At 54.4% G+C, this 20,994-nt stretch overlaps 8 protein-coding genes across 8 annotated transcripts; 4 read left to right on the forward strand and 4 right to left on the reverse strand.

Annotated features, from left to right (window-relative positions):
- Positions 1-2: 2 nt before the first annotated feature.
- On the reverse strand, positions 3-3,336 carry K437DRAFT_273207 (TBC-domain-containing protein). The gene is made up of 8 exons (XM_013388883.1): positions 2,775-3,336; positions 2,324-2,715; positions 1,859-2,257; positions 1,725-1,796; positions 1,117-1,662; positions 718-1,054; positions 503-657; positions 3-418 (listed from the first exon to the last, which is right to left on the reverse strand). The coding sequence occupies exons 1-8, from the start codon at positions 3,111-3,113 to the stop codon at positions 292-294; spliced, it is 2,367 nt and encodes a 788-aa protein (XP_013244337.1). The 5' UTR covers positions 3,114-3,336; the 3' UTR covers positions 3-291.
- Positions 3,337-3,525: 189 nt separating this feature from the next.
- Positions 3,526-4,857, forward strand: K437DRAFT_273208 (Lumazine-binding protein). Its single transcript, XM_013388884.1, has 4 exons — positions 3,526-3,721; positions 3,783-3,920; positions 3,980-4,155; positions 4,226-4,857. Exons 1-4 carry the CDS (start codon positions 3,706-3,708, stop codon positions 4,796-4,798), a joined length of 903 nt encoding a protein of 300 aa, XP_013244338.1. The 5' UTR covers positions 3,526-3,705; the 3' UTR covers positions 4,799-4,857.
- A 407-nt stretch (positions 4,858-5,264) lies between these two features.
- Positions 5,265-8,530, forward strand: K437DRAFT_255223 (uncharacterized protein). The gene is made up of 6 exons (XM_013388885.1): positions 5,265-5,528; positions 5,609-7,138; positions 7,216-7,451; positions 7,516-7,645; positions 7,713-7,996; positions 8,058-8,530. The coding sequence occupies exons 1-6, from the start codon at positions 5,363-5,365 to the stop codon at positions 8,451-8,453; spliced, it is 2,742 nt and encodes a 913-aa protein (XP_013244339.1). The 5' UTR covers positions 5,265-5,362; the 3' UTR covers positions 8,454-8,530.
- Positions 8,531-11,523: 2,993 nt separating this feature from the next.
- K437DRAFT_293681 (uncharacterized protein) lies at positions 11,524-12,469 on the reverse strand (the record flags this gene model as incomplete). Its single annotated transcript, XM_013388886.1, has 4 exons — positions 11,524-11,834; positions 11,932-12,175; positions 12,241-12,315; positions 12,420-12,469. 4 exons carry the CDS (start codon positions 12,467-12,469, stop codon positions 11,760-11,762), a joined length of 444 nt encoding a protein of 147 aa, XP_013244340.1. The 3' UTR covers positions 11,524-11,759.
- A 1,245-nt stretch (positions 12,470-13,714) lies between these two features.
- Positions 13,715-15,054, reverse strand: K437DRAFT_262029 (uncharacterized protein; the record flags this gene model as incomplete). The annotated part of the gene is made up of 4 exons (XM_013388887.1): positions 13,715-13,854; positions 14,105-14,289; positions 14,349-14,717; positions 14,822-15,054. The coding sequence occupies 4 exons, from the start codon at positions 15,052-15,054 to the stop codon at positions 13,715-13,717; spliced, it is 927 nt and encodes a 308-aa protein (XP_013244341.1).
- Positions 15,055-15,269: 215 nt separating this feature from the next.
- On the forward strand, positions 15,270-17,230 carry K437DRAFT_233798 (uncharacterized protein). The gene is made up of 3 exons (XM_013388888.1): positions 15,270-15,913; positions 15,995-16,480; positions 16,567-17,230. The coding sequence occupies exons 1-3, from the start codon at positions 15,417-15,419 to the stop codon at positions 17,120-17,122; spliced, it is 1,539 nt and encodes a 512-aa protein (XP_013244342.1). The 5' UTR covers positions 15,270-15,416; the 3' UTR covers positions 17,123-17,230.
- On the reverse strand, positions 17,193-19,386 carry K437DRAFT_76113 (alpha/beta-hydrolase). Its single transcript, XM_013388889.1, has 3 exons — positions 19,071-19,386; positions 18,242-18,958; positions 17,193-18,162 (listed from the first exon to the last, which is right to left on the reverse strand). The coding sequence occupies exons 1-3, from the start codon at positions 19,171-19,173 to the stop codon at positions 17,264-17,266; spliced, it is 1,719 nt and encodes a 572-aa protein (XP_013244343.1). The 5' UTR covers positions 19,174-19,386; the 3' UTR covers positions 17,193-17,263.
- Positions 19,387-19,815: 429 nt separating this feature from the next.
- K437DRAFT_222259 (nucleoside diphosphate kinase) lies at positions 19,816-20,556 on the forward strand (the record flags this gene model as incomplete). The annotated part of the gene is made up of 4 exons (XM_013388890.1): positions 19,816-20,072; positions 20,141-20,224; positions 20,310-20,386; positions 20,462-20,556. The coding sequence occupies 4 exons, from the start codon at positions 19,816-19,818 to the stop codon at positions 20,554-20,556; spliced, it is 513 nt and encodes a 170-aa protein (XP_013244344.1).
- Positions 20,557-20,994: the final 438 nt, after the last annotated feature.

Here is a 20,994-nt window from a genome sequence, read left to right on the forward strand (position 1 = left end):
AGCCTGAGGAGACTAGCTACATGCACGGATGATACAAGGAGGTAGAGAGAGAAGATGAATGCAGGCGAGCGAAGGGGGTGGCTGGCGCCATCGCTTGTTTGCTTTTTGGCTATGAAGGGTATACCAGCATGTGTTCCGCCTTGAGGTGACCCCAAGAAATCATGCAAAAATGGATTGGCCTGCAAGAGTTTCGTTGCAACTGTCCATAGTCTCTCTGTCCTTTACAAGCGGACCCGATCACTCGGGGGTGCTCGCCATTGCAAGCAACGGCGTGCAGCTACTACATGCTGATCATGCATTCGTATCTCGAATTGCCTCCTCCGCATTCTGAACCGAGCCTTCCCGGTAAGACTCGGAGATGAGTTTACTCACCGCTCCCAGGTACGCATCCCCGGGCTCATTGCGGAAGAAGAATAACCTGCGGAGGCCAAAGGAGCCATCGGAACCCATGACTTGTAAATCACTTGGCCTGAATATCACCGCCGTAATATGCTCCACTCACAAGGTTTCGCTCAGCTTTAGGAGCTCTGTCTGAGTCAAGGCCGCTTCTCTCCCATCGCCGCCTGGATACGTCGAGGCGTGCATCTGGAAGAGCCACAAAATCGCCTCGAGCGGGCCCTCAACGCTCATGATTGCATTCAAGCCTGTCACAATATTCTGTAGACACAGTTGCAATCAGCGACCTGCTCTCTTGCGGCACACTCCGAAAATACCTACTTGCAAGCTCAGCCAGCCCTTTTTCTCTGTGTCCCACCACTTGAACAGCCTCTCCATGGTCTCATGCTCGGGCACTTTACGCTCGATGCGCTGTTGCAAGCCATTAGACACGATATACTCGTCTCGCGCCCACGTGGCGGTCTCGCCGAGGAACAGGCGGAATGTCTTCAGGTCGATACGCATCTCTTTGAAGTCTTGCGTGGCATCGCCTCCCACTCTGGGCTCCGGAGGTGGGCCACTGAGCGCCGCTTGGTTGCGCCCCTTCTCATCGGCGCCTGCGATAGGAGCGTGCTTAGCCCGATAAATTGCCTCGACAAGCTGGTCATAGATTAGACCTCTGCAGAGCAAAATGGGATACTTCAGTATATATGCATAGGAGGAAACGCCACAAAAACTCACGCTTGTTCTTTGGTGAACCTGCCCAAATCTGAGAGATTTCTAACGGCGGATCGTTTCGCAAAAAGCTCAATCTCCTGGACAATCTCTTTGCGGAAACGTCTTCGCTCGCTTGCGATCGTTTCGTCAGAGACGACACCAAACTCTCGGAAGGCGACGACGAGCAGTTCTTGGAACTTGGTGATTTGACGATGCTTTGGATTCGTGCTATTCGGATGCGCACTGTCGCCGAGGCCCTTAAAATAATCCTTCATCAAGCCGATGAATGCTCCATCATCGGTCACTTTCAAAAGCTCTTCGCCATTGATCTTGAGAATGGCGAGCCCGATCTGGAAGAGCACGCGAGGGCCCATGGCCATGAAGCAATCACAGATCCTGAATGCAAAAACTAGAGGCATTGGGTTGATATAGAGCGAAAGGAACCACGGGAGCGAAGCGACGGAGAGCTGAATGTCCGTTGCCATGAGATGCTCGTGGATCATGGGCAGAGAGCGCTGCACCAGGTGCTCGAACACCTTTTGATCCAAGAGTGTACCAGACATCGATTGTCTGTTTGATGCGATGTACGTTGAGTATCGGGACCGAATCAAACGAAGCGCCGAGAGACTCACGTGTAGTATCCCGGTAGCAATCTATCGCACAGAACATCTAGTAGCCAGAAGCATTGCTCCTCTGACATATAGCTGCGGGTTCAATGTGAAATTCAGTACCGAGAACGCACGGTGCTTGCGGTTTGATTACTCACATCAAGAAGGCAGCCACTACGATGTTCATGGCTTGGCAGTAGCCTAGCTCCGGATTTTTCCAGCTGTAAGCAGTCAAGACTCGCCGTAGCGTCTCGATTCCCTCCTTCGATTGATAACCGGGGTACTCGGGAAGGCTTCGATTCAAATCTTTTTCAATCTCCTCCGTGCTGGTGCTCTTCTGACCCTCGTATTGTTTGAGGATGCGTTCGTATTCTCCAACATTCGCAAAGCGGTGGTAGATGCTGCCTGTTGTGAGCTCCCAGAGTTCGCCACGCAAGCGATTAGGAAGACCGACCTGAACGAGTCGCAGGAATTGCGGATACCGAGTGAGCGTGAGATTGCGGCCGTGGGTGGATAGATAATCTCGCCAAAGCTTCATCTTTGATTTTTCTCTTAGTCTGTCGTCGCATCATCATAGCAGATTAGTGATGGCCATGAGGCTTTCAGGCTGCCGCACAACTCACTTGCGAGGGTCTCCAGGATACTTGAATGTAGCACCCAAACCTGCAAGGTAGTCTTCGCCTTCTTTGGCACCAGCCATGTCTTCAATCGCTGATACGCTTTTCTCCCCGCCTTTCTCCCATGTCGGCGTCGCAGTTCCCGCATCACTGAGCCCCGGCGTTGGAAGAGAACTTTCCATGTCAGTGTTGTCCGGAGGCGGTTGAATGCTTGCTGTACTGTGTTCGCTTTGCTGTTGATGCTGAATCGCTAGAGCTTGCTTGACCATGTACTCGGAGCAGCATTTGCCTACGAAGGATTTGAGGTTCTTCATGTTCGAAAGCTGAGCTCGGAGCTGGTCTCGCAAGAAGGAACAGAAAGCCTCGCATTGTGGTCGGAGAGCATTGAGTTGTACGATCTGAATGGAGGCATCAAGAAGTCAGCAAATTATCGAGACCTAATGTGAGCATGACTCACAATTTTCATGCCGTGCCATACAATCAGGCTAAGCGCAAATACCCCGCTGCGTTGAACATTGAGGCGCTCAACTCTGCGGATGCAGTAGAGGGGCAAGGATATACGGCAGCTCCTCCGATCCAAGCTCGCAAAGCAGAGGAAGGCATCCGTAAGGGTCAAACGTCCGGCGTAGACTTGGTCTTCCTGATACTCGGGTGCCGTCGATGGAGTGGAAAGCGAAAGGATAGCTGGAAGTTCATCTATAGGAGCCTGGTCTGATGGAAGGTTGAATGCATAGGCGAACAGTTGAGATCGAGTCGGCGAGCGGTAGTCCCGCAGCGAATGAGCAATTGTCGACATGGTGGCGGTTGCTTTGGCCTTGGGGTCTGACTGCGTGCTCTAGGCAAATTATCCGGCCAATCAAGAGCAGGGCTGTAGTATACGTCAGGTGTGTAACGCGGAGCTGGCAGCGCGAAAGAGTTGCACAGTGTGCCTCACCCAGGTTCTCCCTTTGCGTTTGAGAAGCAGCGAGGCAGGGAGGACCGTGGTGAATGGGGTATTGTACATATGGGGTGAAGCTCGGTAGTCTGTGGACATCTGTGGACCGTCCGACTGACGTCTGCGATGAGTATGGCCCAGCCCCTCCCTGCTTAAAGTAAAAAGGTGTTGTGTGGCTCCAGCGCTCGAGCCCACCAAATTGGCATCATTAGACTTCCCACCCGTTCCGACTTCTGGTTGCCTAAGGGGAACATGTGGGAGTTGCCGACGACTTCAACTAGTTGCTTGTTGGTTGCACATATTATGAGAGTGTAATATCGAGCCGCCATCTTTTGTTAGCTCATGCATCTTCCTTTCGTCGCAAGTGAAGGTAACGCAACTCAAATGTTTGCGGTCTGTTTTCACTGACACAGAGCTAGATCGCAAAAGGTGCAGCAGCAAGCTGGTCAGAAAGATGTTCACGGGTCTTGGTGAGCACCTCGCCCGCATCCCGTCTCCAGACTCCGTTCTGACCCCGTTTCTCTCTCGCAGTCGAGCTGCTTTGCCCTGTCATCGCCATCAATGAGCTGGATGCTTCCAAATCTGGAGGGTCAGGATTCAGCATCACGATCGGAGTAGCTGGTGGAATCTTGAACGATTGCAACATTGGGGACAGTATCGCAGTGAACGGTGAGTCTAGTCAAGGCTTGACCTGACACTGCTGCTGACGGCTGCGAAATCTCTTTCAGGCGCCTGTCTAACTGTCACAGAGTTCGACAAGGAGCAAGATGGAGGATACTTCAAAGTTGGTGCAGCGCCCGAGACATTACAGAAGACGAATTTGGGAAAGCTCAACATTGGCGACAAGGTCAACTGCGAGCGGGCAATGGCTGCGCACACGCGATTTGGAGGGCACTTCGTACAGGTTCGTTCCCAAATTCACATGCTCTTTGATCGAGGTCTGCAATCTTATTGATGCTTTACATGGGCTGTAGGGACACGTGGACACCACGGCTACCCTTCTCTCCATCGTACCGACGGGCAACGCGTTAACCCTCACTCTGCGACTCGACAATGCGCCAGGCAGGCTTCCCTCGCCATCATCACTTTCGCCATACCTCATTCCGAAAGGCTACGTCACCCTGGATGGAGCGTCGCTGACCCTCATCGACGTTTCATCTGCCAGTGGCGGGCCACTTAATGCGCAAAAGCGCAAGGTCTCAGAAGAGCAGGCAGCACAAGACATGAAGTCTTTTACCGCATCATCGCAGCGAGAAGTGGTAGAGTTCACCGTAATGCTCATTGCGCATACACAGGAGATCATTGGTCTTCCATTGAAGAAGCCAGGCGATACGGTCAACATTGAGCTCGACATGGTCGGAAAATATGTACATCGCGCCGTGCTGGGTTCCATGTCTGATGGATCAGAGACTTCACAAGCTTCGGAGCCGGCCCAAGCGCACCAAGTGGATGCAGGCCGAGTACAGGATGGAGCGCAACAGGATGCGCTGGAGCGCATGATCGAGCGTGTGGTACGAAGGGTGCTTGCTGAAGACAGCGAGCGGTGACCCGTGTTCATGTAAATAGCGCTTACCCCAGTATTTCACCGCGGTCATTGCAAACACCCTCCTGCTGTGAAGGTCAACTGCAAGAAGGCACGTGTGCAGGACGCTGCTGATTTGTTTTGTAAGTCTTCTCTCCTGCTCGACTGCATGAGACCAGATCATCGACATTGGGAATTGAGACACGGCTTGCATGTAACTGCATTTAAACTTTTAGGCCAGCTGTCCGTCTTTATTCTGTCACCACCTGGCTGCTCATCAGTCAAGTATAATTGAGGGCCAAGCTGGATCAAACGAGAAAGGTGTGGATGGACAACAAGCTTGAACGAATGATGGAGTTTGTCACCACGTGACACACGTTTGCCACTTGAAACGCGGTGCGGGCGCGACGCGTTGCTTCAGGGTCAAAACACACTCTGGCGACAAAATGCTCCTGCTTTCCTAAGAACCTGACATTGCATCTGCCGTCGGTCAATCCTTGAAGGTTCTGCAAGTAATGCCGTGCAGAGGCTCGCCGGCTGATCACCCATCGGAGCTGCTCAAGTGTCCTGCTTTCAAACATAAAGCGACATGAATTTCGGACAGGCGCCTCGGCCAACGAGCCAGAACCCGCCTGGGAAGGGCCTTCCCGCCGGGCGGATCGCGTCGAAAGGGGGTAGAATTGCATCCAGTGGTATGAGCAGGACGCCATTAGGGGAGAGTTTGCAGGGAAATGCCAGCGTGGGAATCCCTCGGGGTGAGTCGGTCGGTCAGTAGGTCGAAGGAGCAATCAGCGCATGACCTCTGATCGGCTTTTCACCTTCGCATGCGATGCAGATTTGCCAGACCCAAACAACACTGGCAAGGGCGAGCGGCGTCGAAACGTTGCGGCCGCAGTGCGGTCAGCAGATTCCACTACAGCAAATGCTGGAGCACCACAGCGCGTGGCAGCACTGGCGCGTCGACCGCGCGTATCGGCTGTCGGCTTGCCAGGTGCGGCTGCACCCTCGGCGGCCCTATCTCCTGCCATTCGAGTCGACAGCACCTCCTTTGAGGAGTGGATGAAGATGGCGACGGACAACAAGATCAACTCCACAAACACATGGAACTTTGCGCTCATCGACTATTTCCACGACATGAGTCTCTTGCGCAATGACTCGGGCGACGGCAGCATCAATTTTCAAAAGGCAAGCTGTACACTGGACGGGTGCATTAAGGTCTGGACGAGCAGAGTCGACTCGGTAGTCGTCGAGACAGGGAGACTGCTCAACGGCCTGCAAGACGACTTGAATGCAGGAAAGGAGAAAGGGAAGCGGGGCAAGGGGGAAGAAGGAGACGATGAGGATATTGAGGACGGCACAGGGGACGAGGACGATGATGGAGGCGGCGTCGGGGGTAAGAAGCGCAAAAGGTCCAAGGCCAAGGAGTCAACCCTCGCCAAAGACTTCAGTCAGATCCAAATCAAGAAACTCGACCTTGAATTCACCGTGGATCCGCTCTTCAAAAAGACCAGCGCTGATTTCGACGAGGGTGGCGCCGGTGGCCTGCTCATGAATCACCTCGGTGTGGACCACAACGCCAGAATCGTGTTTGATGCTGGAGACGCTGTGGGTATTGCAGATGACGAAGATCCAGGAATGGCGGAGATCGCAGACGAGTCCTATGATGGGGCAGACGATGCTGCCGGCGCAGCTGCAGCGGCAGGACCCGTGGCAGGCTTGAACGCCCCAATCGAAATGATCGACATAGGAAGGCTTCGTGCCAAGCTATGCGGCAGTGAGGATGTTGTAGAAACCGACACTTTGGCGCAGATGCTCGCGCGGCGTACGATCTGTCCGACATTTGCGTCCTTCCGCTTTTCCAAAGACGACATCTCGTTATTCGATGACCTTGCTGGCGGAGCAAATGCGGATGATACTTTTGACAGTGCAGGCGATGGTGGACTCAGTTTTGGCGGGAGCGGCGTTGGGTATGACCAGTTGGCACAACTCGAGGATATGCCAGACTTTGGTGAAGCAGATGGCGAAATGGACTTTTTCGCGGATGCAGGCCCTGGCACCAATGGCCTCAGCGCCACAGACTATGCAGCGGACAACTTTGACGACATGGGCGACGACTACGGAATGGAAACTGTGGCAGCCGGCACAGGTGGGCACGGACGGCTAGGCGACAGCATGGTACCCAATCGCAATGGACCAGATCTCTTCATGGCGCTCGGAGATATTCGCGCTGCTGCGGATGGCGAAGATGGAAATGGACTCTTCGATTACTTCGACCAGAGGCTGGCGAAGAACTGGGCTGGGCCAGAGCACTGGAAGATGAGGCGAGCTTTGCCGACGGGCAACAAGGAGAATCCTGCTGGCCTTGGTGAGTCTGGTCTCCGAGAGAGCCAAAGTCATGCATCTAACTCGGAGCTGATACTTTGATGCTTTTGCACTCGACAGGCGATGCCGAGCGCGTCAAAGGCTCTAAGAAGATCAAAGAGCCGTTCGTTATCGACTTCTTGAGCGAGGAGGGGGCCATTTCGACGAAGGAGCTATTTGAAGCCGACAGTCGGGGTGCCAGTATCAATTTGCCCAAGAGGCCAAAATCCACCAAGGCAGATCTCTACTTGCTGCCAGAGGATCGCCATTTCAACTCAAAGCAGCTACTCCGCCTCTTCTCAAAGCCCCGGATGGCGGTGAGTATGCTACACAACATGAGCTCGCTGCGATGATAGAATCTGAATAATCTTTTCTCTTCAGCTCAATATCCGGCGTCATGGGGATCGACTCCTCATGCAAGACATGCCTCAGGCGGACGAGGTAGATCAGGACTTCTGGGCCCAAGCAGCCGCCACGCGTGAAGGCGCTGACGGTCCTGACTTTGACGATTGTGAGATAAACCTTGAGTCTTTCGGCCTTTTGACCTTACCATTGACATCTGTATCATTCATGCTTAGCTATGTCGACGAGCGCTGCTCCATATGAGACGCAATCACAATACGATTACAACGATGAGCTCCCGCCAATGGAAGACGGAGGGCCGATCTCCTTCGGCAACGCGACGCAGGAGGTGGATATGGACGAATCTGAGCTCATGGGCCAAACGCTACGCAAGGTGAAACCCGAATATGTCAACTATGCCAAGAAGGCGAAACGGGTCGACATCCGCAAGCTCAAAGAGACCATCTGGAAGGAATTGGCGATACCTCGTTCATGTTCGGCAAGCGATACTGATGGAGAGGTGAGATTTTTATGCTCTGCAGCGTCGATGATAAGACCTAGCTGATCGTATTCCTTTATAGTCTGGTCCTCCAACTCCTCAAGACGAGCCAAGAACATTTTTAGATGTTGTCAGCGGCTTGCGCAAAACATACCCTAAGGATAAGATGGAGGAGATCAGCACTTCCTTCTGTTTCATCTGCCTTTTGCATTTGGCCAACGAGGAGGGACTTTCTCTCAGTGCTTCCATCGGACCGCAGGGTAGCTCTGGAGAGGACAGTTTCGCGTCCAGAACGGCTGCTTTAGACCTTAGCTCCGGCAATGCATTCGAGCACATGGCCAAAGCTGGTCTCGGAATTACGAGCAATGACGTTGACGATGCACTTGGCGGTGAAGATGCGGCAGATGGTGCCGAACGTATCGGGGCTTTAGAATGGGTTCGGATTGAGAAGGACCCAAATGCTGGTCGAAGTGCTTGACCTGCTCACTCTTTCTATTTTCTCGGTTGGTTGTATTATACAGGCTAGTTGCGGTGCACTTTATTCTGTTTGACTGACTATAAGAGCATCGCCCGACTTAACACTGTCACCAGGCTTGACTATCACAGCGGTAAGCTTGCGAATGCCTTCAGCTGCATTGTTACCTTGCTTTCCTTCATTTCCTGCAGCACTGCAATATTTTGACATGGCTCAATTATGTCAGCTTTGACAAAAACGTACCAGGCATTGTAATTCAGCGCTGCCGTCACACCCAGATTTGTTGGATCACTTTGCAATGTCGCAAGGCGGGCTTTCGATGCGGAACCGTACATTTTCGCTAATTGCTGCTCCTTCGAGAACTCGGCGAACAACCGGCTCTCCTTCTGTCACCTTTATAGATTCGCACTGCTTCTTCCTGAAGGCTTCCATCTCTTCCGCGTATGACTGCGCAGGAGCGACTTCTTGCGCGACATCGAACTCGGTACCTACGAAGTCGAATTGACCGGTGCGGCTTTACCATTCCAAAACGCATCGACCGGACTCTTCCTACGCTACTTTCTTGATGTGGCGGTGTCAAATATCCTGAAAAGCCACGGTTCCGTGAAGCCAGGATTGGTGGGTTATGCACCCAACGATGGGATATCACGGCCGAGCAGCTCTACGTACGGCACGATAAAGACCGCGTTAGCTTCACGCAAGGAAACTGGATAAACAAGGTGTGACGACAACACTCGCGGTACCCGCCAGCACTTTTAACGTCGTCGATGGCTGTGCATGAGCCATCAAACTCAAGAGCAGCAGATACTGTATAAGCTGGAAAGAGGAGGTATCAAACTCACGGCTTCACAGCCGGTCTACCATGCGGACTTATTCATAGGATTGTCCTTTTGGGACAAAATCCAGTTGAGCGAGATACTGGGCAGCAAGGTTGGCGTAACTAGGAAAAGGCAAGTCTTACGATGAGGAACTGGTTGGAAAGGATCGCTTATCGACGTCCAACCATCCTTCAAGCCGATTGGGCGCCGCAAATATTTCTTGTTGGAAGAGATGTTGGCAGCCTTGCTCCTCACCAATTTTGGGTACCTGTTTTTCGCAAGCTTGGTCAGTAGGTCGTCAGAGAAGCCGAGGAGCGTGCACTGTCGGCTCGTCCGGAGCCCTGGCTTCGTCTTTCTTTTTTCACTGCCATCAGACGGTTCAGCAAGCTCGATACGGAGCCGATAGGCTAAATTAGTTTGCATCTCCCTGTCCTCGAATGTGATGAAACGATCTCCTGACACTCTAATGATCGCCTAGGGCTTGACTCCACCGGCTGCGACCTTCACCAGAATCGCTGTTGCGTCGAGCTCGCTGGAACAATCTACCGTCGTGTCGAATGACTCGACCTTTCTGAGACGTTCGCGTTCTGCTGCGAAACCCACTTGCTGCAGGAAGGTGTCCACGTACTGGGTGATCCATGTTGATCAAAAAACACAGGTTGGAAGGTCAGCTTATCGCCGGGTCGCAGCTCGCCAACTCCATACTCGTCTTGGATGGTGGTATGTATGATTGGCAGTCCGCCGAGGTCTTCGGCGACGACACCGAGGATGACAGGTGTGTTGCCGTTCCAATTGATGCCAGGAGCCATGTAGGGGATCTCCCTAGATGGCACACAGGTCAACGCTTGATTCACGACGGGATATGCTTCCAGCAACTCGCAGAATGCTGTTCGGACATGTGCCTGCTTCAACCCCATTAGGCCGAGCCCAGTCCAGCAACGGGCCCTAGACGGGTGCCCGTGTGTGCAGACTGCGCGCTGACGGTCCACTCTCCGTAAAGCTTCTTGACATCGTCACCTGTCCCGTCATCGGGAGTGTCATACGTCCCTCGCATGTAGTACCCGAACAGGGATCACAAGGCCAGAAGCGCCCACAAAGCAGCGGGTATGATACTTGCAAATGACTTGTAGTGTGCACATCGAGTCGACCAGCATCGATGGCCACAGTTGCTGTTGCACAGCATACGGTAGAACAAGCGTCAGAGTCACCGGCGCGACCTCCAAAGTGGTTCCTGTAGCCAGGTTGTGCCCTTCGTACCGGCCTAAAGCGATTGCTGAGCTGGTTGCCTTGAGGGCAAGCCACGTTGCAATGCCCGAGGATCCACGTTTGACCGTGGGGTACGCTCGAAAGCCCCTCTTTCACTCTCACCATGAAGTACAAATACCACGCTGGAGGTTTACCCTCCGGAAAGTTCAATTTTGCCAGCTCTGGCTGCGGCCATCGGCGAGTAGAATTTGATCTTAGCACCAAAGAAGACGATCTCCAATGTTTCTGTGGCTTGTGCGTTTCCGACAAGGACGTTGGCCGCCTCATGTCCATGGCCCCACTTTCAGGCAGGCCGTGTCCAAGATCCCTTCTACCCGCATCCTGCACTGAGGTCCTCAGCCCCGTGGTGATAAACTCGACAACCTTCGGGTTGAACGTGAAGGCGCCATTATCGCCGCCATCAAGGAAGCGGTTGAGGGTGTAGCGGCACGCGAAAGGCTCGCTTGCACCCACCTCAGCGTAAGCGCAAATTGGTCAGCGTGCCTTGCACAAGCGCGCCGGATAGGAACGAGGGCAACTGATTCTATGTGGCTTTTCGTCCCTCCTGGCTGAATACGATGAATTTGGACAGCAAAGGGTCGTATGAGAGAATGACTTGTGTGCTGGTCTGTATCCATCTGTCGACACGGATGGGGCCTCGTTTCTGTCGTTCCGAGGGCTAGCAGACGTTCTGCAGCATCCCAGGAGAAAGTATATACTGCCTGATCGTATCTTCCGAATACATTCGGATCTCAATACTGTGTGTAGCGATACGAGAAGGCGAAGATGATGTTTGAGGAAATAACAGATAGTTGCGCGGTGGTCTGCCTTCGCCCTATGATGGCAATCCTGTGACGGCTTGTTGCAGAATCAGTCCGACAAGGTCGATGGCCCAGGCTTGCTCTGTGACCGTGTGCTCGACTTGCAGACAACAGGTGGACTCAAAATAATAAAAGTCACCAGTTGCCTTGGACACAATGAACTCGATTGTTCCTGCGCTTCTGTATCTTATCACTCATCCAAGCTTTACTGCCGGTTACGTGAGCTAGTCTCTAAGTCCTGGCATGTACTCGAAGAATAGACTGGGACGCTTTTCGACAACTTTTTGAAAAATATGCTGGATTCTGCATTAGCACTATCGGAAATGTATGACGTCTCCGAGACCATTTGCGAATAGTTGACCCTCGATGTGCTGCCCGTCGGCGAATTACTTCTCCATGAAGAACTTGGTGCCACCGTCCAGTGCCTAACTGCAGTTCCAGATCATTTCAAAATCATCCTCAAGCTCTGCTTCGTTATGGAAGACTTGCAAGCATATCCACTTCCACCGGAAGCGGGTTTGGGCATGACGGGGCATCCAACCCTGTGATCTCAGCAAGCGACATTTAGACCTCCGTCAGGAGCTCGCTATTACTCACGACGAGCACGCCCGTCTTGATTGCGAGCCGGCATGTCGCGCGCTTGCTTCCAAAGCCGAAGATGGTATGAGCCATGGGTTTGTGACACAGCAAGCAAGCCTGCTTGTACAATGTGGTAATGTCTGCATTCTCGCCCACGAAGCTGTAGTCTGGAAGAGTGGCTCGAGCCCTTTGCTTTTTGCAGCGGAGACGATTGCACGCTTCGGCAAGTATCTGCTGGGAGCGTTCATACCGGAATTGCGGCCTGGAATCGATACGGACACGGTACCGGCCTGAAAATGCGATGCGCTTGCATCTTCAGACGCGTACTCGGAGGCAGATTTGATCCATAGAGCGGTGCAGGCGCGGAACTTCGAGCTCCAGTCCGTCCCGCCGGTTCCTTTGCTGTCATTACGGTCAAGACACTGATACCTCCTATACAGAGGGAGACTCCACCGCGATTCGCTACTAACCCATGCTTGGGCTTCTCGCGTCTTTAGCTAGGCCACCAGGGCGTCACGCCGGACTGCACCAATGGAAAGTCCTTCGCCTTGGTCATTTCGGCAGAAGCCTGCTAGGACTCGACGTGTTCCGCTGAAGTATGTATCGCGATTGGTAACCGGGTGCAGGTCACCGCCGTTGAACGTTTCGACTCAGGAGATACGATGCGCTGCAGCATGCCTCTCCAAGGGCATCGTAACGGATTACTTGCTTGGGTACTTATACCGCGTGGGGTGGCGACAGCAGGCAAGAATTTGTCACTGCAGTGAGCCTGCAAGCGGGGCGGATTTCGCGGATGTCGAGATTGGCACCGCCGGGCATTGCGCCAGTGTGTGGCGTTGGAAGCGCAGAACAAATTTCAGTTCGATCGCCTTCTACACCCTTATCCCTTCCGCCACCCGGCAACCCAACCGTCTGACTTAAACCATTGTCTCATATCATACTGTCCAAACACACCCCTTCAATCTGTGCTTCCTGTTTTCCCTAAATTCAGTCTTCCTCATCCGATGAGACAGAAGACCTAGAAGGAGACGGGAGGGGTGTCTCTGCAGACAGATAGTTTAGGCCGAGAAACATCAGCAACATGGCCCGCAACCTTCCGACAAAGATTGAAGTCAACAGTGACGTGAGTAGCTCTCGATGCACGCGTTTCCGGTACCCCTTTCCGTCCTAGCCATTCATTCTTCATGACGCTTATATATATTAACACCTCGAAACTCCCATCTGGTTTGGAATTGTGCAGATGGGAGAGGCCTTCGGGTGCTACTCGCTCGGAACGGACGAAACAGCTGATGCCGCTGACCTAGGTCGCAGACGCAGCCGCTGGCCTTCATGCTCCTGACCCGACGACGCTGCACAATTGTATGTCGACTAGGCCTTGATGGTGCAACATTTCTTACATTAAAAATGTGACTTCCCGCTGTAGATAAGCGGTAAAGCTTGCCAAGAAGCACAATGTTATCATCGGGGCTGATCCAGGTTTCCCGGACCTGGCGAGATTCAGCTGCAGACAGATGCAGCTCACTGAAGAAGAACTCGCGGAAATCATCACGTTTGCGTAGAAGGAAAAGAGTTAGTCGGCGATAGTAGTGGAATAACTTGCTCTACAGTTCTCACAGTCCTTCTTTGATCAGACCAAGTGTGCCCCGTAACGGGCTGTTTGTGAATTGGAACGTGTCCCCCTCAATCACGTCAAGGTGATTCTCTCACTGGCAAATACCCTGGGACATTTTATCGATTCTTCACCACAGCTCAAATTCACTCTCAACGCGTCTCAACAGCCCCACGGCGCACTTTTACCTATTCAACTCGTGGCGGCACTGCGTCGCTGTTTCCAGACGATCAAAGCCTTTGCCGTGCCTGCGTACGGCCTGCCGAACGCGACGGACGAGCAAATCACCAAGGGGCTGGGGTTGGCTTTTGTCGGGGAGCCCTTCGTAAAAACTAAGCGAGCGTAAGAAATGCATACCGGGTCAATCGAATGATGCTGACTGCGTCGTCTGCATCTGAATACAGATACTCATTATAAGATGCGCTTATCCCGCCAGCAGCGCAACAAGGCGACCTCACCGCTGAGTGCACCGCTTGCGCTGCCAAAGTAACGCTCGATGACCGCATATGCGCACAGGGTAACGGCGATAGCAAGGCTGCGAAAATAGACTTCCAGTGAATGCCGTTTAGCATCTGCATTTACCCGGGCATGAAGATTGCGCTGAAAATTGTACCGTGTGAGTTGCGAGTGCTTCCTCCTCATCGACCTTTGCACAACGTGCTTCTCTGGCACCAGCGTACAACTGTCCTTCAGCATACGGCATAAGATTGAAAAACTCAAAACCAAGTTCTTCGCGGGAAAGTGAGCTGTTTATCACTGTCGACGGGCTATGCGCCGGTAAATATAAATGTAGTTCACCTGCAGCGCATGAACTGCAAATAGTTACCGAGCAGTGGTGCCAACGGTCACCACAACGGTGCTCCCCGGCACCCACGGCGCATCCTGAGCGAGGAGAACAACTGTCTTTGCTACAATTCTCCTGACACTTCGGTGCGGCCATATTGCCGGTCTCTGCGCGGCGAGTTCAAGCGGGATGTTAGACGTCTTGGCTGTGTCGAGGTGGCTGGGGCAGTTGCAGTTGACTTGGATGCGCCGATAAGCATTGTTTCTCGCAGCTTGCTGACTGAATTTGGCCACTGCGCCTTCGACCGCTGCGTACACTAGCTCGCGCAACCCGCCGATCAGACTGTGGATGCTGCCTGCGTGATCAAGGACTTTGCGAAACAACTCAGCGTGGGCGCTGCTCTCGAGCTTGCTGTAAGATGCTCACCAATACTAATGGTACTCCCTCTTGAGCCTCGGGCATCGAAATCACCTTCCTGTTTGCGCCTGGCCGTAGATACCAGCGGACCAATATACTAGCTGTACGGCGGCCTGAGCCTCGGCCGCGCTTCGATCTCTCTCCAAGAGTCTACCAGCTGGTTCGAGTTCAGATCATCCTCCAGCTTCGCCAGCAGCGGTCTCGGTTCCCGCTTCATCATCTCCTCGACGGAGAGGTTGCTGCCGATGTACACGCAGCGCACATCGCCGTTCATCTTGCACTCGAACGCTTCGAGACCCTCGTTCTCGATGCCTCCACTGAACGCGATCATGCCCGCCCCACATGGCTGATCAGGTAGTTGAGGCGTGGTGGGCTGCTGCTCACTCAATGCTTACGTAATATTTTACGTCACAAACTCTCTGATTCCCATTCACACGATGTGATGACGAGGATGATGGCACGTGTCGAAAAGGGAGAAAAAAAAGGAAGGTGTCGGGCGGTCGCCTTCCTTACGCAAGCACCATGTCCTTGTCGTGACAGGCATCGCCGGATCCAGCCAGGGATTCACCCCCTGCTTTGCTTCCCCCCTTTGCTCACTCGCTGCTGCCAGCTCAGCGTCGTGGTGTGTCGTGACTGCAGCTGGCGTGCGTCTGCTCCTTCTGTTTTCGCGGCGATCACGTAGTGCTTGCAAGCATGGCACCCTCGCTCTTCACCTACATCTCTGCCTCGCGGCGCCCCGCGCTGCATGCTTATAAGTACAGCGGCACGGACAAGTCCCTCGTATCCAAGTACATCCTAGGGCCCTACTGGAACGCGCTTGTCTCGTTCTTCCCCAAGAGCGTCGCACCCAACACCATCACGCTCTCCGGCCTGGCTTTAGTTTTTCTCAACTTCATCACTCTTCTCGCCGTTGATGGCGCGCTCAAATGCGGCACAGACGCCCGCCTGCAGGCCATTGCGCGCGACTTGAACTTGTCAGAGGGCCTGAACACCTCTGCGGCAAATGCGACAGCGGCCGTTGGTGCTGCAGTATTAACCCTGGGCCTGCCTGTCCGGCCTCTGCTGGCGCGATATGGCCTGCCGAAGAGCATCGAGGTCGATGAAGCTGGCTGGGGGTTTTGGAACTTTATTACGCACGGATCTACAGCCAGCGATCACAGCCATTGCCTTCCGCACTGGGTCTACCTCACGTGAGTCGCTACCACGTTTTGTGGTCATGCTTGGGAAGTGCTTTTGTTCATGACAATTTCACTTGGCACACATGCTTGCAGCTGGGCAATCGGTCTTTTCGCTTACCAATCGCTGGACTCGATCGACGGCAAGCAAGCGCGCCGGACAGGCATGGCAGGGCCCCTGGGCGAGCTCTTCGACCACGGCTGCGATGCAATTAACACCACGCTCGAGTGCCTCCTGTGCGCTGCGGCCATGAACCTGGGTCGCTCGTACTGGACCATCGCCTCGCTCGTTGCGACGCTCTCCAACTTTTACCTCACCACTTGGGAGGAGTATCACACCGGCACACTTTTCCTCTCCGCATTTTCAGGACCCGTAGAGGGCATCTTGATGATCTGCGTCATCTACGTGATCACTGCTTTACTGGGCGGGCCCGCTTTCTGGGATCAAGGCGTGCTGAATGTCACGGGCCTGAGCGAAGCGAGCTTTGTCAGGAACAGCGCGCTCAAGAACTGGAACCTCCCGCTCAACGACGCCTTCCTCTCCTTTGGGGCTGCTGGGCTCTTTGCGAATGTCATCACAAGGTGAGTTCGAACGATGTACCCCCACCGCTGATCCCCCTCCGAGGACCAGAGCTGTGCTGACTTTTCTACCTTTTGGTCCTATACAGCTACTCCAATGTGGCTGCCGCACGGAGCAAACGCGGTCAGTCGGCACTGACGCCCGCTGCCGGCCTGCTGCCTCTCATCTTGCAAGTGGCCATCAACATCTTTTGGCTGACGGCACAAGACGCGCGAATCATCGCCGACGGACAAGCCTTCATCCCTTTCTGCATCTTCTGGGGGCTTAGCTTCGCGTACAATGTCGGCCTTCTCATCGTCGCGCACGTCACGAAGGCGCGCTTCCCTTTCTGGAACCTGACGCTCGTATGGAGCGCACTCGGCGCCATCGACGCGCAACTCCCCACGCCGCTCATCCAGCACTCGCAGGCAGCGACGCGTGCGGCTGTGTACGTCAGCCTTGTGCTCACCGCGCTGCTATACGGCCACTTTTGCTGGCACGTCGTCACGACCATCACCGACGAGCTCGGCACAGCCTGTTTTGTCGTCCAGCCTCCGAGGAAACTGAACAAGGAGCTGGGCAAGGCCGTCGAGTTGGAGGAGAGTAACAAACGCGATGCCGACCGGAAGGCCAAGGGCAAGCGTAAAGAGAAGCTGCCAAGGTAATGGGAAGGATGTAAAAGAGGGTCAAGGCCTTTCACCATCATGGAATTCAACTTATTAATGCTGCAAGACGCCCAGTAATATACCTAGGCTAAAAATAGATTGCGATCGACAAGCAAGCATCATTCTTGTGAACTCGACATGCTACTGCCCAACCTTGTGCAACCTCACACTCTCCTTGACGCCTGAACCAGGTACAATCCTCTTGACCTTGATGCTCTCGTTCCTCCTCCAGAACTCGATGAGCGTCTGCGCCGTGCGCGCAGGCGCGTCCTCCTGCAGGCAATGCCCGACGTCTTGGTAGACGACGAGCTGGTACTTTCCCTGCATCTGCCCGATCATCAGGTCCTTATCCAGCCGGTCTGCGCCGGCCAAAAGCAGCAGCCGCGCGCACCGTACCTCCAAAAAGCGCAAAGAGAGGCCCTGGAACCAGCCGCTCCAATATGGCGCGGAGGCGAGCAGGTCCGCGCGCCAGATGTACGGGTGCTTGCTCGCTCTCCTCGCGCTTGAATCATGTGGATTGGACGCCGGTTTGTCTGCCAAGCGTTTCTCCTGGATCTCCTCCAGTATCTCTTCAACTTCCTCCTCTTGAACTAGCCCTTCCGCCGACTGCTCCTGCTTGAAGTGCGGATTCGGCACGACAAGCGGCGGGACGCTCCTGCGCGCGCTTTCGCGATTCTGGATCGTGTTGCTCTCGACATGCCAGCGGATCGCTTCTTCGACGCTTACAAATCCTTGCGGCTGAGACTTGACGATACCCTCCATGCCTGACAGCGCGTCCATCGCCGTCCCCTCCACGACGTCTAGGACGGCGACGCCGGTCAGGCGCACGCTGGGGATCGGCGGTGGTGTTCCGAATGACGGCAGCAGCGCGTGCGCGAGCGAAACGGCTACGGAGCCGCCCATGCTGTGCCCTACCAGGACGAGGTTCGGCACTTTTTTTGGGGAGGGATAAAGGGCACGCAGCACACCGATCATGTCGGCTGTGAGCGAATCCAGAGACATGTCCAGCGGTAAATGGTGATCCGGATGCCGTGTTCGTCCTGCAAACGCGGCAGCAAATGTAACGATTTGACTTGAGTTCATTGTGAGGAAGAAGGCGAATCAGGAAGGAACACGCACCGTGCCCGCGACAGTCGACTGCAATGAGCCCAGCTTCGCCATTGGTAGATTTTGTGATCTCGCGGGCCATCAACGCCCAGGATAACGCGCTGAAACCCGCGCCATGAATCAAGAAGAATACCGTGCCCGGGTCATCATCTGCATGTCGCGGGTTTAGTGAGGATGACCCTTCACCTTCATCGTCTTCCAACGCCAGCGGCTCCAAATTAAGCAGAGCAGCCTCCGATGCTCCGTTGATCGCCATCACGCCTACAGATTCGTTGGAAAGCTCTGCTGTTCCGCTGCTGCCACCAGCTGACCGTGGTGGAAGTTTTTTCCCAGCCGTCTCCTGCTTTACTCGCAACGACGGTGAGATGGGCGGTGTGTAGTAAACCCGAAAGACTCCATGATCGCTTAACCCAGAGGCCTGGAGCATTGATTGAGCTGAAACGGCTGTCCCCGATGGCCCCCTGCTACTAGAAGCCGAGGCGGACCCAAGGGTTATGGGATATGCCACGTCCACTTCTAGCGCCTCGGCAAAGCAGCCTTCCGCGGTCAATGGACTCCAATCGTCCTGTGCGACATGGCGGAGCTTTGATCCTCGCGGGTTCATATTCAGCGGGGGAGGCATCGCACCAAACGTGTCACCTTCTTCGCCATCTGCGGCGTCATCTTGCTGCATTGGATCTGCCGCGGACTGCAGGCTGGGTGCTGTGCAGCTCTGGGAACCCAGGTCAGCTGCGCGGCAAGGTGGTGTTGCAAAGCGGGAGGGGGAAACGGATACAAATATATTGAGAGTGAACTTTTGCGCCTGTATGATATTCTCAAAGTTCATGCATCGCACACACACCTGCGGAACCAGGAGCGATGGCTGGTAGATGTGGCAACCTGGCCAAGCGACTCTTCAGGAAGTTGGTCCGCAAGTCGGCGGTTGTGTTGTTACGGTCTTGCATCCTGCCCGCTTCTTGTCAGGTGCCTTCGTTGGCGGTGCGAGTGACTTTTCAAATTGTTACGCTCACGTCTCTCTGTGATCCGTGGCGCAGCCGTGTCTGCGAAAAGCAACCAGGGACGAGGGTGCCGCAGATCTGCACCGTCACTGTTAATATTGAAGGAAGACACTGAGCGCGCGAGCTCCCTTTGCGAGTTGCGACCGAGCGCGCTGTTGGAATCACAGGAGGAGGGGGAAAGTCGGGCTTCGAGGTCAAGAGGCTCGGCCACTCCAACCAGACTGTGAACCATGCAGTGGTGCAGCGACTTGCAAGGCTCACCCCACGCTCATCCTTCAACGAATGGAAAGGCAAGTGGAGAGCCTTTGTGGCTCCAGAAAGAGGCGATGATGGCGAAGAGACGCGGAACCATCGCATGGCAGACTTTTGGAGATGTGGCCGGTTCGCAGCTCGCTCTCTCCATCTTGGACACCTGCATTTGGCAACGGCTTGTGCAGCAACGTTCCCGAACCCGATGGGCCTGCGACGGACATAGGTCATGAGCACGTTCCACGCGGGCAGCGTCCCCCGTTCAGTGGGCAGAGCCGTAGGCGGTCGTCTGGCGGAGCCAAGTGGTGCGGGCAGGTTGCAAACATGCTGCGAACAGCGATGGTCCGGGCAGTCACTGTCAGCGCTGCAACAGCGCCACCCCCACCATCACAGCAGCAGCTGACGCTTGCACTGCTGAAACCGACGCTGGTGTCATACCCACCAGACGTCTCTGCTGTGATGAAGCACATCCAGCGAGCGCAACTGGAGATTGTGCGGACCAAACGACTGTTCTGGAAGGAGGAGGACGCGAAGGCTTTCTATGCGGAACACGAGGGGAGGTTCTACTACGATCGCTTGATCCAGGGCATGACAAGGTGAGGATCTCTTTGGTATTTACCGGGTTTCTGTTACAGCTGGACTGATGCGTATTCTCTACCTACAGCGGGCCGTCGATCGCGCTCGCTCTCGCAGGCCCAGACGTAATCAAACGGTGGCGTGCCATGCTAGGCCCGACGAAAGCGTACAGGTGCATAGCAGAATGCAGCAGCTGTACGGTGAAGCCAGAGGGGTAGGCCAGGCTGACCATGTGGCTGCTATCACACTCTCGTTAGAGCGAAATGGGAACAACCAGATTGCCTACGAGCCATCTTTGGTCTCGGGGACACGAGGAACGGATTCCACGGAAGCGGTTCGTCCATTGCATTACCTGCCTTCCGAAACATCATGCCGTCGCTGATTCCCGCTGTCTTTCTCTGTGTCGCAGATTCGCAGGACTCCGCGATAAGAGAGCTGAACCTCGTTTTCAAGGGCTGGGACGTAGAGCGGTGGCTCGAGCAGCGGTCCAAGGCACTGCCGTAAGACCATCGCCTCTTAAGCACCAACCACATCATCTGAACAATGTACGCAGCATACATTTATCTATAGACGGGTCATGCCACGTGCCTCGTGCACGGCTTCTTGAACCAGAATTGCAAGAGGCAGCAGCGGAGACATATTCATGTCGAGCTAACACCATCGAAAGAAGGGAGAGCAGAGCGACAGAGCGAGGCTACAACACCAGAATCAGCCTGTCTGTCCAGGCCTCGACATGGCTGACGCTTGCCACGCAACGTTTGTACAGAGCCTGCCTGCCAAGTGCACACCACCTTCATAGTATGCCTACAACTGCGTGGTGCGGGTCCTCTGCTGCATCTGTGGTAGTGTATGATAGTTACCACCGTAGAGAGGGGAAACGCGTGGGTTTACAGGTATTCGTGCATATGGATGCGACGCGCGCGGAGACTGAGAGCAAGACGC

This window comes from Tilletiaria anomala (genome assembly GCF_000711695.1).
Source record: "Tilletiaria anomala UBC 951 chromosome Unknown K437scaffold_21, whole genome shotgun sequence".
NCBI classification, from domain to species: domain Eukaryota; kingdom Fungi; phylum Basidiomycota; class Exobasidiomycetes; order Georgefischeriales; family Tilletiariaceae; genus Tilletiaria; species Tilletiaria anomala.

Excerpts from the sequence above, each read along its gene's own strand:
- K437DRAFT_273207 (XM_013388883.1), bottom strand. The coding sequence starts at position 3,113 with ATGTCGACAATTGCTCATTCGCTGCGGGACTACCGCTCGCCGACTCGA. Across the intron at positions 1,797-1,858 it reads GTAGTGGCTGCCTTCTTGAT|CTATATGTCAGAGGAGCAAT; the intron begins GTGAGTAATCAA and ends TTGAACCCGCAG. Across the intron at positions 419-502 it reads CTAAAGCTGAGCGAAACCTT|GTTATTCTTCTTCCGCAATG; the intron begins GTGAGTGGAGCA and ends TGGCCTCCGCAG.
- K437DRAFT_273208 (XM_013388884.1), top strand. Across the intron at positions 3,921-3,979 it reads GGACAGTATCGCAGTGAACG|GCGCCTGTCTAACTGTCACA; the intron begins GTGAGTCTAGTC and ends AATCTCTTTCAG. Across the intron at positions 4,156-4,225 it reads TTGGAGGGCACTTCGTACAG|GGACACGTGGACACCACGGC; the intron begins GTTCGTTCCCAA and ends CATGGGCTGTAG.
- K437DRAFT_255223 (XM_013388885.1), top strand. The coding sequence starts at position 5,363 with ATGAATTTCGGACAGGCGCCTCGGCCAACGAGCCAGAACCCGCCTGGG. Across the intron at positions 7,139-7,215 it reads GGAGAATCCTGCTGGCCTTG|GCGATGCCGAGCGCGTCAAA; the intron begins GTGAGTCTGGTC and ends TGCACTCGACAG. Across the intron at positions 7,452-7,515 it reads TCTCAAAGCCCCGGATGGCG|CTCAATATCCGGCGTCATGG; the intron begins GTGAGTATGCTA and ends TTTTCTCTTCAG.
- K437DRAFT_233798 (XM_013388888.1), top strand. The coding sequence starts at position 15,417 with ATGGCACCCTCGCTCTTCACCTACATCTCTGCCTCGCGGCGCCCCGCG. Across the intron at positions 15,914-15,994 it reads CCGCACTGGGTCTACCTCAC|CTGGGCAATCGGTCTTTTCG; the intron begins GTGAGTCGCTAC and ends ACATGCTTGCAG. Across the intron at positions 16,481-16,566 it reads TTTGCGAATGTCATCACAAG|CTACTCCAATGTGGCTGCCG; the intron begins GTGAGTTCGAAC and ends GGTCCTATACAG.
- K437DRAFT_76113 (XM_013388889.1), bottom strand. The coding sequence starts at position 19,173 with ATGCAAGACCGTAACAACACAACCGCCGACTTGCGGACCAACTTCCTG. Across the intron at positions 18,959-19,070 it reads CATCGCTCCTGGTTCCGCAG|CTGACCTGGGTTCCCAGAGC; the intron begins GTGTGTGTGCGA and ends CTTGCCGCGCAG. Across the intron at positions 18,163-18,241 it reads AGTCGACTGTCGCGGGCACG|GACGAACACGGCATCCGGAT; the intron begins GTGCGTGTTCCT and ends CCGCGTTTGCAG.